The sequence below is a fragment of the Nannobrachium achirus genome, assembly GCF_963921795.1.
Source record: "Nannobrachium achirus genome assembly, chromosome: 2".
In the NCBI taxonomy this organism is placed as follows: domain Eukaryota; kingdom Metazoa; phylum Chordata; class Actinopteri; order Myctophiformes; family Myctophidae; genus Nannobrachium; species Nannobrachium achirus.
The window spans coordinates 32,159,302-32,173,284 of record NC_137811.1 but is presented as its reverse complement, the minus strand read 5'-3'; the positions used below and the strand labels follow the sequence as shown (position 1 = coordinate 32,173,284).

Sequence of the window (13,983 nt, the reverse complement as noted above, 5' to 3'; positions counted from 1 at the left end):
ATTACCCCTCATGTATATTAGCGCATGGTCAGTCACACTTGCACTTTATACTCAAGCGTTCTTAGGCCTTAATATGTGCTCAGTGGTACGACATTGTCGCACACTGAAAATAGCAAGTTGGGCAAAATGTTGCGGATGAGATACGGTGGGAGGTTGTAGATCACCGTCTCACAACTGAGTACCAGTAAGACTCCCTAATCGATAAGTGACCGTCAGGTCGCATACACAAACTTTAGAAGGCAATGGTAGGCAATCAGGAGGGAATATGGGAAATGGGACAGACATGTTGATGACATGACTTTAGAGATACTGTGTACCGCTTTGCGTGATTTTAGGGCAAAATCTGTAGGAGCAGTGTCCAAAAATGTGTCTTGCAAGAATCTGCCTCATGGTGGCGCTAGAAGAGGGCCATGTGAGAAATGATGGGGTTGTGGTTTGGCAGCCAAGGAGAGTGTGTGCAAAGTTTGGCATGGATCGGGGCAACGGTGGCGGAGATATGAGTAGGGGAAAAGTGTGACAGACAGGCTGTGGAGGTTTTGATAGTAACTGCGACCTGGCGGTCGCAATAAATCGGGCTGCAGACAGACAGACAGACAGACAGGGGTGAAAATTAACGATACGAGGCAAAAAAGATGAACATTCACATCACCTCCTTGATGAAACTCATGAAGCGCCCTCCAAACCTCCAGGGCTTGTGCCGGTGGCACTGCAGTGAATTTACGGTCATTTGTGGTGCGTGCTGGTAGGAGACGGACACAATGTGGACCGCATCATAGGTCAGAGCTGCATCTGTCTGGAATAAAGGGCAAAGATTATTTCAGCTGATGGCTGTGGGTAGGGGTCATTATATCTATAGCTCTACCAGTTCTCAAGAATGTGTCAGTTTGACAGTAAATTGGTAGTCCTTTAAAACTGAGAAAGTGTGTGTCATTTAAGAGTTACCTGTACTGTATATATAGAAACAACTTTTTCAGAAAACTGTTAGGAATTAGAAGGCATTTGCAGAACCGGCATCAGGTCTTATAGGACAACTTTGTTTTTTTACAACAAGGGTTCATATTTTAGATTGGAATTAGAGAAAAGAAAAGATGAGTGTTAAAATGTTTTAATTTACTGCTTTCTATTGTTTTAGTGATTTTAGTAGTTTGATTTCAGTGGGTCGAGGCATGTGTACAAGTGGCTAAATATGTCTTTTTAGACACAATATCAATAAGCCGGCAATTTCAACACCAGCCCCCATAAGTCACATCATTCCCATGAAAGATCACGGTGCATCTTGGGAATGGGCTTAATGTGTCTAAAAAGACATAGTTAGCCACTTGCATGCATGCCCCCAACCTGGGGGCATGCATGCAAATCAAATTAGTTACAATCACTAAAACGATAGAAAGTAAATAAAAACATTTTAAAACTCATTTTTCTTTTCTCTAATGACTATCTAAAATATGAACCCTTGTTCATATTAACTTTTTTGGTGCCATGATTTTTTCTCTTCAATGTCCCACGATGCCATGGTCTCCATAGACTTCCATGTAATTTATAGTGCACGGATCGTGCACGCCCATGCCTAGATGATGCACCACGTGTGTGCCCACTGTTCACAGCTTTCAAACAAAAAAATCCGCTTGGAAATCCGTTCAGGCATTCATGATTTATCAGCCATTATGTTTTCTTCAGATGTAAACAAACATGGCTGCCATGTTTGAAACTTGTCACTAACTTGCTTTTTACTCAAAAGCCTACTTACATTATGTGGATAGAAATGTTAAAGCCTGACATGTGTGTGGGGCCATGCTGAACCCACTTGAAAACATGAATGCACATCAGTATTTATTTATATTGTGAAGGGAGAATCCATGGTTTATTGGAATGCCATTTGTGGGAATAGTATTAAAGGCCACTCATACAGTTACTCTGACTATACGCTGATTACACCTCTTCTCTGGGCTGTGCGGGGGCGCATACAAACTAGGTTTGATTGAAAGCGTTTTTGTTGCGTCTCTCAGGGCAGGTCAGTAGACCTTTTTCAGGGCAGCCACATTGACATAAATAGTGGGATAATGTTACACCCTATTAAGAGTATGTTCCATTCTGGTCAGAGTGCCATTATTGTGCATGTCGGCTCACTGTTGCTACACAACACAGAACGCATCAGGATAGGAAAATGTTTTATAATTGGTACCACCTGTGAAGGAAGTATAATTAACTATTTATTATGTCAATAATAAATACAAATCATTTCACAGCAGACATATTATGGCCTACTGGCCATGTATGAATAAAACATACCGTCATGATGCCCTCCAGGAGACCCGAATCTGGTTTGTGTGGTATCTGCCTTTCCGTGGACCATTTCTCCACGATGGTGGCAACCTGGGGGTTCTCCACGTTGAGAATGCGGAAGCCGGTCATGTTGACGCCACAGAAGCGATACGGCTCCAGGTCGATGGCCATAAGGTCCTTTAGAGAGAGAGGGACAGCTTCTCAGTTATTCCGTCAGCATTGGGTCTTATAGGATTGTTGCCGTGACCTTTGCTTTCCATCGGCCTTGCGTATACGGTAAGAAGATGAGGACAATGCGGCATGCTGCGATTCCATGCTTTTCTGTCCTTTTAGCATCAGCACATGTTGTTATCAGTGAAATGAAGTCCTTGGGCAGCAACCATGAACAACTAATACTTATAGTAATAACCTTTGTATAATGGTGTCCTCCGAATATCGCAGATCTCACAATGCGTTTCAAGGAGACGTGTTGTGAGCTTGTAGACCTGCTATTTTCATCTCATGACAAAGTATAAATCTAGAAGTAAAAGATATGTCTTTATCCGAATGACCATCTGAGAAAACAAGTTGAGTTGAGCTATATCTGCGATGCTAAAATGAATAAAACTAAATGTATAGTCTAAAGGGTAAAAGTAAAAGAGGAAATCCGATTTTCCGGGAGCATATTAATAATGCAACTGTTAACAACCCGCTGGCAATGAAACATCAATTCAATCTGAGACACCATAATGTCTGGGAGAGAGATTGTAGCTGAAGCATGAGGTCACATGTACTGTCACAATGGGCCAGGCCAGGGGGCTCTAAAGAGACATTTGGAACATAGATATATCATTTGCATCCTATGGGGTTATCGCTGCGTCAATGGGAGCCCGTCAGACACACGCTTTTCCTCCAGTTTTTAAAGTGTTTTTTCTTTTTTTTCTTCTTCTTCTTTTGTTGTTGCTGTTATTATTAACTCTCCTCCTCACAATTAGGGCCTACAATACCATTACAAATGCAGTAATCTCCTTTATGAATGATGGTCACTAATATAGTGAGAAATAATTCAACATTCAAACTTAGTTAAAGGCCTTCTACAGACTTATTTGTTATTTCTATGAGGTATACTTCCAAAACGTCAATGAATGCAAGTGATATCTCATTATGTAGCTCTGTGTCTCCAACCTCATGAATTTAAAAAAAAAAAAAAAAATGACCATAGTTGCTGACTTCAGTCACATATACCATAGCAATTGCAAAGTAAATTTTTAGCAGTGCTGCATTAATATTCTCCCATCTCTGCATTATACTCCAGAGACTCTCTGTGCCCCGGGAGTACACGATATATCTCTTGAGTGCATAAACAAGTGATACAGAGGTGCCAAACATCACAGTTCTCAGCCTTGGTTCCTGGAGATAAACCTGTAGGGTGGCGAGGCTGAAGCTCCGGTATGACAGACTCATTTCAGAGGACAAGGATGTTATTACCCCGTACCTCTCTACCTGCCGTTGCCTTTTCACGCTCTAATAACTCGGCATTTCCCTCTCCTCCCAAGATAAAACACAGACATCACCAAATTCCATCTGGGTGGGGGAGAAATTGTATCGCCCTATACCATGCACATATTCATCATTTTGGATCAAATCAAGCCACCAGGTAATAATCTCCTTAATAGTGTGTCCATCAATGTGAATGTGACAGTGTATATTGCAGCATTAGATGGATTCCACATTGCTGTGACGTTATGATGAAAAAATGTGATCACTGCAGCAACATGGTATCAAATGATAGTTTCAAAAGAAGTCCTTCAAATACATGTTGTGCTTTCTTTTACTTGCACTAGTGCCACGGTGTGGCAAGAGGGAAAAAGAGAGGCTTCGGGGGTTCCACTATTAAGGCATTGGCAGCTCTATACTTGAATACGACGTGCGGCAGAACAATGCCATCGCCACGCTGCAGAGCGTGAACGATAGCACACGTCATGCCTGGCCCTGTATGTCATATCATATTATCACAACAGACTGGCCGGGTCCAGGGAGGGAGAGAGAGAGAGAGAGCGAGTGAAAGGTAGAGACTGAGCCAACGAGCAGGGGTGTCATACCAAATTCTGGGCCCTGGGTACAAGGATTAACTGCGGGCCCCCCATGAATGTTCTTTATGGGTGTGGGGGGGGGGGGGGGGGGGGGGTAACCCATTTAGACTGGGAACGCATTATTACGCATTATTTTGTGCTTTAACTATTGAAAAATAGCAGATCTACAAGCTCACAGTGCGGCACTGAGCAGATCTGCTATTTTTGAAAAATCGTGAACATTTTGTGCAAGTCTTTCTGCAAAATATTACGTTCCGGGGACCCCCCAGAAGCAAAATTTGAGTTACAAATGTTCGCTTAAAAAATACATACAGTATATTCAAAGATTTGCACACATTTTCACAACTTTTCAAAAATAGCAGATCTACAAGCTCGCAGCGCGCTGTGAGCTTGTATATCTGCTATTTTTCAATAGCTAAAGTATAAAACAATTAAGGCCCCTCCACCTTGGGCCCTAGTAACTCAGTCCCAGCCCCCCCCCCCCCCCAATTGTGACGCCCCTGCCAACGATACAGAGAGAGGAGAGGAGGAGGGGAGAGAGAGAGAGATCAGAGCAGTACAATTCAAGGAGGTATTCATTCTTGTTGCTCTCCTTTGTCACCAGATAGGCAGAATCTATGTTGTCATTAGCCTTGTGCAGGGCTCCACCGGGATTGATGGCTCAAAGCATACACTTGAGAGAAGATGAGTGCTCTTTCACAGCTATCTAGACATGTATACTCGAATGACCTCCACACGCACGCACGCACGCACGCACGCACGCACACACACACACACACACACACACACACACACACACACACACACACACAAACACATTTTTATTAGAATACAAATATAAAATAAATGAATTCGATATACGGTATTATGAAAGATCTTGTCTGAAATCCCCATACTTTAATTTCATCACAGAGTGATTTGGGAATTGTTACTCCTCACTTTAAAAAATAATAACATCAATCAGTTCAGTCATATGTCTCTGTCACTGCTCTCAAACCTGTCTCTCTCTCTCTCTCTCTCTCTCTCTCTCTCTCTCTCTCTCTCTCTCTTTCTCTCTCTCGCAGTTTTCAAACTCAGAAGAGACATATTCAGCGCTGACGTCCAATCTGTTGCCTTTAATCTGCCTCTTCAAAGATTCCTGTTGACTTTACCGGTAGGAGAAGGGTGTTTACACTGAAGACTCCATTATGCCGCCAGTTTGTCAAACAAAATTGATATTATGGACGGGAGCCAAAAGGCTGTTGGCAATTAGCCGCCATTCATCAGCTGCTCAAACGAACGGCAGTGAGTGAGGTGAGAACAAGTGTGCCTGGATTTGCATTAAGAGGCGTGGGTGCATTACCAGTGTGGTGAAGATGTAGTGGTAGTACTCTGTCATCATCCCCATGGTCTGGGCCTGGAGAGAGAGAGAGAGAGAGAGAGAAAGAGAGAGAGAGAGGGGGGGGGGGGGGGGGGGGAGAGAGGGAGGGAGATTGAGGGAGAGAGGGACAGAGAGAGCAAGAGAGTGAGGTGAGAATCAGGCATGTGCACACATAGACATGAAAGGGGGCTTGAGCCCCTGCCCTTTTATCCTTCTGTAAAAAAAAAGTGCCCTCTCCAGACCATGAATGCAGTTTTTACTATGCTGAAATAAATGCAAATGCCCCCTTTCCATGCCATACCTGAAGGCAGCATTCAATTCTCCTGAACTTGAATGCAGCATCTTATGTTGAAAGAATTGCCCTCTCTGTGTAGAAATCCCAGTATTTCTACACAATCTCCAGTATTGACTTGATTATGCTTAGTTCAGTGTGGTATCAAGCACCGAAAATAGGCGACCTCCAAAAGGCCCTTTTAGGAATTTCAGCCCCTGCCTCTCTCAAACATTCTCTGCATGTCCCTGGTCAGAATGAACGAGGAGACTAAATACAGTAGAGAACTAGGTCACTTTGTGATGTCAGGGCAATTTGGAATCAACATCACAAACAATGCTACATGGATCCAGAAATAGTCTTCCATCATGCAGGAAGAGTATACATAAAGAAATGTATGTAAATATTTTAACCCATTTAGGCCTAGAATTATTGAATGCTTTAACCAGCGAAAAATAGCAGATATACAAGCTCACAGCGCGGCACCGAGTGCCGCGCTGCGAGCTTGTAGATCTGCTATTTTTGAAAAAGTATAGTGAAAATGCGTTTAAATCTTTGAATATATGTATTTTCAAAGCGAATGTTTGTAACTCAAATTTTGCTTCTGGGGGGGGTCCCTGGAACTATATATTTTGAGATGGGGGTCCATGGCCAAATACATATCATTTTGGGGGTCCTTCACATGAAAAGGTTTGAGAACCACTGACATAGTAGTCTCTCAAGAACAGACTAACTGAGCTCCAGTTAATTGAAAAGGACCTTTTCTTTGACGATGGCTGGCCAGATTGCTGACATAGAAACATATGTTTTTTTTTCAAAAAATCTTTTCAAAAGACACAGGAGGATTCAAAAGACACTTATAGAATCAGGTCAAAATTCTACTTTTCACAATTTTTCAAAAATAGCAGATCTACAAGCTCGCAGCGCGGCACTCGGTGCCGCGCTGTGAGCTTGTATATCTGCTATTTTTCAATAGTTAAAGCATAAAATAATGATACACAATACTGTGTACTCGTTCTGAATGGGTTTTAATGAGCGCATTGACCAACGCAGCATGTTGTTCTTAGGAGATGTTTCTGCCGTTGCCTGTCGTGGCGGCACCACATGCATGCATCTGTGCTGTGGCTTATACTGTATGTAGGTAAGGCAACCAACAACATATAGATGCCTTTTCTATGCATTTAAATGGTTTGCAATGGCTTGGGTCATGTGACGTTTTTTCCCGGGAGAAAGGAGAGCCTTCAATCAACAGAGAGAGAGGTAATCTTTGTCCCATATCCACCCCCCCCCCCCCCCCCCCCCCCACACACACACACACACACACACACACACCCCACTTTCCTACTTCTTTCACTCAATCTACATTCAAAAGCACCACATTCCCCTGGCAGCCGTGTTGCCTATACACTATTTAATTGTACCATCTGTTGTGAAGGAAAGCCAAGGTTGTGTTAAAAAAAAAAAAAAAAGGTTGTGTAAAACTTAAAGGTGGATTCTCGGCTTCATCTATCGACGTCGGCCCGAAACCATGTGGCGTTGAAACGTCACGCCATTTGTCATATTGTAACCAGGTGTGCTCAATACATTAAAGTGTCAGTTGCTGACTGAAACATTATCGTGACACTTCTGTCCTAATAGCGCAATTAATTAGACGCGTGCCATTTGTCACACTTCATGGTATTCCATTCTACTTCTATTCTATTCTTCATGTCTCTATTCTGTTCTGTTCTGTTCTGTTCTACATCAACCTCATTTCAGCGAGCTCTTTCTGTCCCTGACTCCAGTGGTGGCAGAGGCACTTAAAAAAAAAGAAGAACAAAAAAAAAGAAAAACGTGACAGCGCCACTGGGATGGAACCATTGTAAAAGGGGTCAGTGCTTTTAAGAGACACCTGGGATATGGCTCCTATTATGTTCCAAACAGAAGGTCTGTCTGAACTGCCATGTTTTCCTGGTTCCTTCCCCTCCACCTGCAGCATGCAGGCATGTGAGTTGACAGAGAGGATTCTTGTTGCATCATGGGTAATCCTGTCATACAGCAAGGAGCAGGACAGGTTGTATACCCGCTCAAATCCTCCATGTTAATTTAATTCTCAGGGCGTATATACATTTGCACACATTTGCACACTGTTATTAATTTTACTGGGAGCGTATAGGGTCTAGTGCAGCCTGACGTGACAGTGCATCGCAGGTTCAAGTCCCGTTCCGGCGATCTTTTCTTTACTGCATGTCTCTCCTCATCTCTCGCTCCCCTGTTTCCTGTCCATCTGCACTGAAAAACTATCAATTAACTCTAATACTGCCAGATTATTTATTTATTTATTGGGTCTGGTGCCATCAAAAAGCGGCTTACCTTTGCGACATTATAGTAGATAGATAGACATTTATTTATTTATTATTATTATTATTTTTTATTGTGCAACAATGCACTTTGGCAGACCAGGCAGCAGAGGGCGGCGTCATGCAAGAATTAATGTGAATTTGGCCGGTATGGTTTGCCATACATTGAGAGCAGTCTCTGGCCACAGAGCCTCAGGGCCAGAGAAAATCAACACGGAAGAGAATTGGTCTCCGTTGATGTTAACGCATAATGGATTTTTAAGACCATCACTGCGGGCGATGTGATTACAGTACACGGCGGCGCGACCCCTCATCAGCTTACGGACATCAACAAGGTAAACGAACGAACGGCCGTATTGGCGCGGCGCGACCTCGAGAATTGGGGCGAACGGGAACGTCCGTAGCGGTATAAGAGTTAAAGGTACAAAAAGCCCCAAAAATATCTTTAAAAAATGCAAAACAACATAAGTTGTAGTATACCAAAGTAGTCGTGCAAGGACAAGATCATTTTTTATGCACCATGACTAAACCTTTCCGAATCCATTATCTCCGTATTCCATCAGTGTGGTATATCAACGCAGTCAAAACATAAATTAAATGCTTACAATTTTCCATTTATTTCTGTGGATATGCATAGCTCTTTTGTTAAGATGTAATAAAGTGGCAGTGGCCCGCAGGTCAGCTTTGGTGGGGTAGCTGATAAATTCTGTCATTACTGCCTGAGCCTCAGAATGTAAATCAAATTCTGTGCAAATTGTGCCTTCAGCCAGACAGAGATTTTAAGCAGAAATCACAAGGCATTTCACTGGAAAATGGAACATTATGAGCCACAATATTAATTTTGGAACGAGCACAGGACCGGTCTATTCTCTATCTCAAATGGCGGTGAAGGACAGTTAACATGCTGGAGTCGCATATTATGACTGCCATACAACCTTGTAATTTTCATAACGTAAACTAAACTTCCACCAACCACTACATCCGCAAACACAACATATGTCACAACAAAACCCACTTTCAATATCAAGCTTGCCTGTTAAGCAATATGGGCGAGCTCGGATGCTCTTTTTGATGTAAGTCCTCTGACTGTAGTTACATTTGGTAACAGATGATCTGATACGAGTAAATTGGTGTCGTTTGACAGCTGCGCCGAGGCGCTCGCGCTTTCATCTATCCAGCCATGTGAAGATCTGAGAAGTGTGCAAGCTGCATTTTACATGAAGTTGCACAGATCTTTATGATGTCCGTACAGCATACTGTACCTCAAGCCTGATTTATACAGTACGACAGTGTCGAAATATACCCGATTCCGATCTACAGTGAGTACAGGTATACAAGCTCACAACGTGCCGTGAACACGTTTGCGAGCTTGTATAGATCGCCTATCTTTGGTCATAAAGTGACACTTTTTAGATCGGCTATTTCCAGGCATGTGACGCGACACTGTCGCATGACAGAGAATCAATTAACCATCACACTCACCTGCTTGAGAATCTGTGCGGCCATGTGATGGCTGCAGTCAAAGATGATGCGGAACTCTCGCCCTCTCTTCATTTCTTTGAGGAGAGGTCTGGTGTCCTCTGAATCCAGCGGTAGCTGGCGGATCTTCAGTCTGATATTGTACCTGGAGGGGGCCATTATCAGTTCCTGTAGTCTAATAAGACCTTTAGGGGGGAGAAACAGCACAAAACACTAATACACCCCATGTCCAGCAATTGTACACAGGTGTTGTGATTTTTATACGGGACATACAGTAATGAATTCCGTTATAGACAGAAATTAAAGCCTGTTCACCTGTGCTATCATCGTATACAACGGTGGCCGTTTTCCACTTAAGGAACTGCACCAGGTCCAGTATACCATAACTTAATGACGAATAATCGGGGTATAAATTGGCATAAAAGGAGTCCCTGTTGTCCATTGGGTGATGTTTCCATCGTACTTGGATGTGCGGTACCTCCAGTGCGTTGCAGATGGACTGCACAGCGTTGGACGATGAGCTATGCGAGGGCCCAAATATTGCCACTACACCTAATGACAGTTGGTCACACGCTAGAATGGTAAGAGGAGAAAGCATGTTAGCGTGTTACATTTTCAACAATATACATTTGCCAATGATTTTGTGAGAATTTCAAATTTGGGAAGGTTACGTTAAAATATGTAATTCAAAATGTAATGGTAAACAGATCACTAAATACCTGCATGCATTTGTACTGCAATGATTCCTTTTAGTACTTTCACTTACTCCAAAATCAATATACACAGTGTGTCTGTGCGCGCACGCACGCACACACACACACACACACACACACACACACACACACACACACACACACACACACACACACACACACACACACACACACACACACACACACACACACACACACACACACACACACACACACACCGCAAAAAAACAAGGATACCGTTATGTATTCTACCGTACATGTAAATACATGTGTAATAAGTATGCGTGAAGCTCAAAAAAGGTTTGTATGTCTGCTTGAAACTTGAAAAAAATTACATTTGGAACCATTGTAACATATCACAAAGTAACACATTACTTTAATTACATAACATTTACATTAAATTACATGTGTAACACAGTAGGCATTTACTATTCCTTTTCTATCTCTCTAAATTTAGAGTGGTCAATCATTTTTAGCCCTTTTCCCTCCAAACGTAGTTGTCATGCCAATTCATCCTCCTCACACATTTCTGTGTTGCCTTGCCACTGCTCTTGTACCCTCCTGGCTCACCTGCATGGCTGCCATTGAGGAGCCCCCAACGGGAGGACATAGCTCCTCCGTCCTCCTCCTCCTATTCAACACCCCCACAGATAGGCCGCCCCAGCTAGGGCTGTCACAATTATTACATAATCGTCTAATCGTGATTATTTGACATTATCGCAATTATTTTGTCATAATCGTCATAATCGTGAATGTTGAAAAATGTCCGAAATAGTGGAAATAGCAGATCTACAAGCTCACAACGCGTCGCGATTGTGAGCTTGTAGATCGGCTATTTCCACTATCAAAGTTATTTTTTAAGTAGTAAGTTGTCAAATTACGTCAGTAATTTCTTTGTATATTTAGGTTATGTGTCATATCTACCATGTACAACTTCAAAGCCTAAAAGCCAAACAGAAATGTAATTATCAACGACAAAAACACAATTAAATCGTTAATCGACAATTATTTGAGTGACAATTAATCGTCATGTAAAATGTCATATCGTGACAGCCCTAGCCCCAGCCCATATGAGGCGCGAGGGCAAGAACAGCAATTGCCATCCATTTACTCAGCTCAGCCGAGACGGATGCACAAAAGCATGTTCACCATCTTTAAAGAAACACCGATCAAGACACTCACCTTTCCTTGAAGCCTCGAAACTGTCGTAGATATTAATCCTCTGTATGTCGTATGTTAACGTTGTGTTGGGCAACAAAGTCCTGTTTCTGTTTATGTTATTGACTGCAAATTTAAAAGCAAGTTCCTCTGCGCTGACAAGTGGAACAGGTCCTTCGGTTTGTTCAAAAATCCCCCCTGAAAAGAAACAAGAACATTATATAAGATCCATGAGAAGATATAAAACCTTTTGAACCCTAGAATAGCTGTTCTGGGGGGACATTCACCAAAGCTTTCACGTTTAGTGCCCATGAGAATACAGTCAAATACTGTAAGCATAGGATTTAAATGGATGATATTTTCAGTGTAATGCTTTAAACATCAGAGAGACAGAGACTGTGATGAATTAACACTGAGGACTCTACACACTGCAGTGTACATACAGAAGAGGAGGGGAATTTGAAGGAAGGAATTAAATAACCATAATTTGGTATTGTACTAGTCTCATTAATAATCTTCGCTGACATGACAGTTAACATATTTGGAAAAACATTTACTATTTGAAGGATTTTACTAACTAAACACAAAGTCTTCATTTCCAATAGCAGATAATGATCCCATTTTCATTACACCCTTTACATGGAGCACCTTGCTCTGCCAAATGCTGCAGTGCAAACAGGGATATCACCTTTGAAGTCACAAGCTTTGAAGGGTGTGTGTGTGTGTGTGTGTGTGTGTGTGTGTGTGTGTGTGTGTGTGTGTGTGTGTGTGTGTGTGTGTGTGTGTGTGTGTGTGTGTGTGTGTGTGTGTGTGTTTGTGTGTGTGTGTGTGTGTGTGTGTGCATGCACTCGCACACGAGCATGCATGCATGCTTTTATGCATGCATGCTTGCGTGTGTGTGTGTGTGTGTGTGTGTGTGTGTGTGTGTGTGCGCGTGTGTGTGTGTGTGTGTTGTGTGTGTGTGTGTGTGTGTGTGTGTGTGTGTGTGTGTGTGTGTGTGTGTGTGTGTGTGTGTGTGTGTGTGTGTGTGTGTGTGTGTGTGCGTGCGTGCGTGCGTGCGTGTGTGTGTGTGCTTGCGTGCGTGTTCAATTTATACTCGAAAAAGTAGTAGGGGGTTCCAATCAATAGATTTGTCCATTAATATTTCAATACTGCTGGAGAAGGCACAGTTAGCTAAGCTCTGGAGTTGCACCTGTGACCCACTAGTCTCCCCCCAGACGAGATCCCACGAGTGACTGGGTGATGGGATCACACACCTCTGTTGCTCTGTGGCAATTCAGAAAGCCAAGCTGATCTCACTATTTATGACTCCAGAGCCCCTGGATTGTGGAGGGATGTGATGCATAAAGTGCCCTGTGGACGGCGTCACATTAAAATAAATGAATCCTTCCGTTTCATGGGGGGGAAAATCTCATTAGAGTACATTAAGTAATTGCTGGAGTATATAGTAATTTGACTGTTAAGAGGATAAAACGCGTATTGCTTGGAAGCACTTTAACAAATTTAATAAACAGGGGGAACCTGTTCCTTGGGAGGAAAGATCGCTGTGTATAATTTGCTTTGCCCTTTTCAGAATAACGGCGTGAGCACAATGGCAAAGGCTTATGTATACTGAATTAGTCAACTCCATCAAATAATGGAAAAGCATTTCTTCTTAGCATCCTGTGAAATTGACTCTAATAGCGTGGGGCCAGCAAACAACACAGAACACAGAGCGTTCCCTTTTATTATATCAGAGTGAATGCCATTCATCACAACCAGTTCACACAAATTCAGGCACTTTAGGCTTTACACTTAGGACTTGTTCTTGTGAACCAGCGTCAATAGCCTTCCGATTAACATGTTTTCTATAGACAAGAATACAAAAGCCCTTAATTAGTCTCTGAGGTCCTAGCGCAATGGAAACATCAGCTGCTAATTGTGGCAAACTGTTTTCATAATTCGTCCCTCTGTGAGATGGCTCTTTCAGCCGCATTCAAAAACTGTCTCACCCTCAAAACCCTGAAACACATTCATATCCACAAGTAGGGGTGGGCGATATGGTGATAAATATCGTTGAGATGATACAATGTCTCCACGATATGCCTTTTCAGAAATATCGTATATATATCGTGATACAATGAGGGAGCCATATGAAAAATCCTGTTGAATTGTTAATACAGAGATTCATTGCAGAATTCATTTAAACCTGTATTTTTGTCTAAATCAGTAGACAAGGGTCTCCCCTTAACTCTGACTGGTTTCATTGTATATTTTCATTTGTATACTGTCAGAGTTACATACTTGTAAGGATCAATTTAGACCTCCC

At 42.5% G+C, this 13,983-nt stretch overlaps 1 protein-coding gene across 1 annotated transcript in view; it reads right to left on the bottom strand.

Moving 5' to 3' along the window:
• Positions 1-13,983, bottom strand: part of grik3 (glutamate ionotropic receptor kainate type subunit 3) — a gene marked incomplete at both ends in the record, with an annotated part of 124,847 nt that overhangs the window by 41,641 nt on the left and 69,223 nt on the right. The window contains 6 exons of the mRNA XM_080748576.1: positions 650-793; positions 2,290-2,460; positions 5,698-5,751; positions 9,808-9,989; positions 10,120-10,377; positions 11,700-11,873. Coding sequence (XP_080604702.1) covers positions 650-793; positions 2,290-2,460; positions 5,698-5,751; positions 9,808-9,989; positions 10,120-10,377; positions 11,700-11,873 — 983 coding nt within the window. The remainder of the gene's footprint in view (positions 1-649; positions 794-2,289; positions 2,461-5,697; positions 5,752-9,807; positions 9,990-10,119; positions 10,378-11,699; positions 11,874-13,983) is intronic.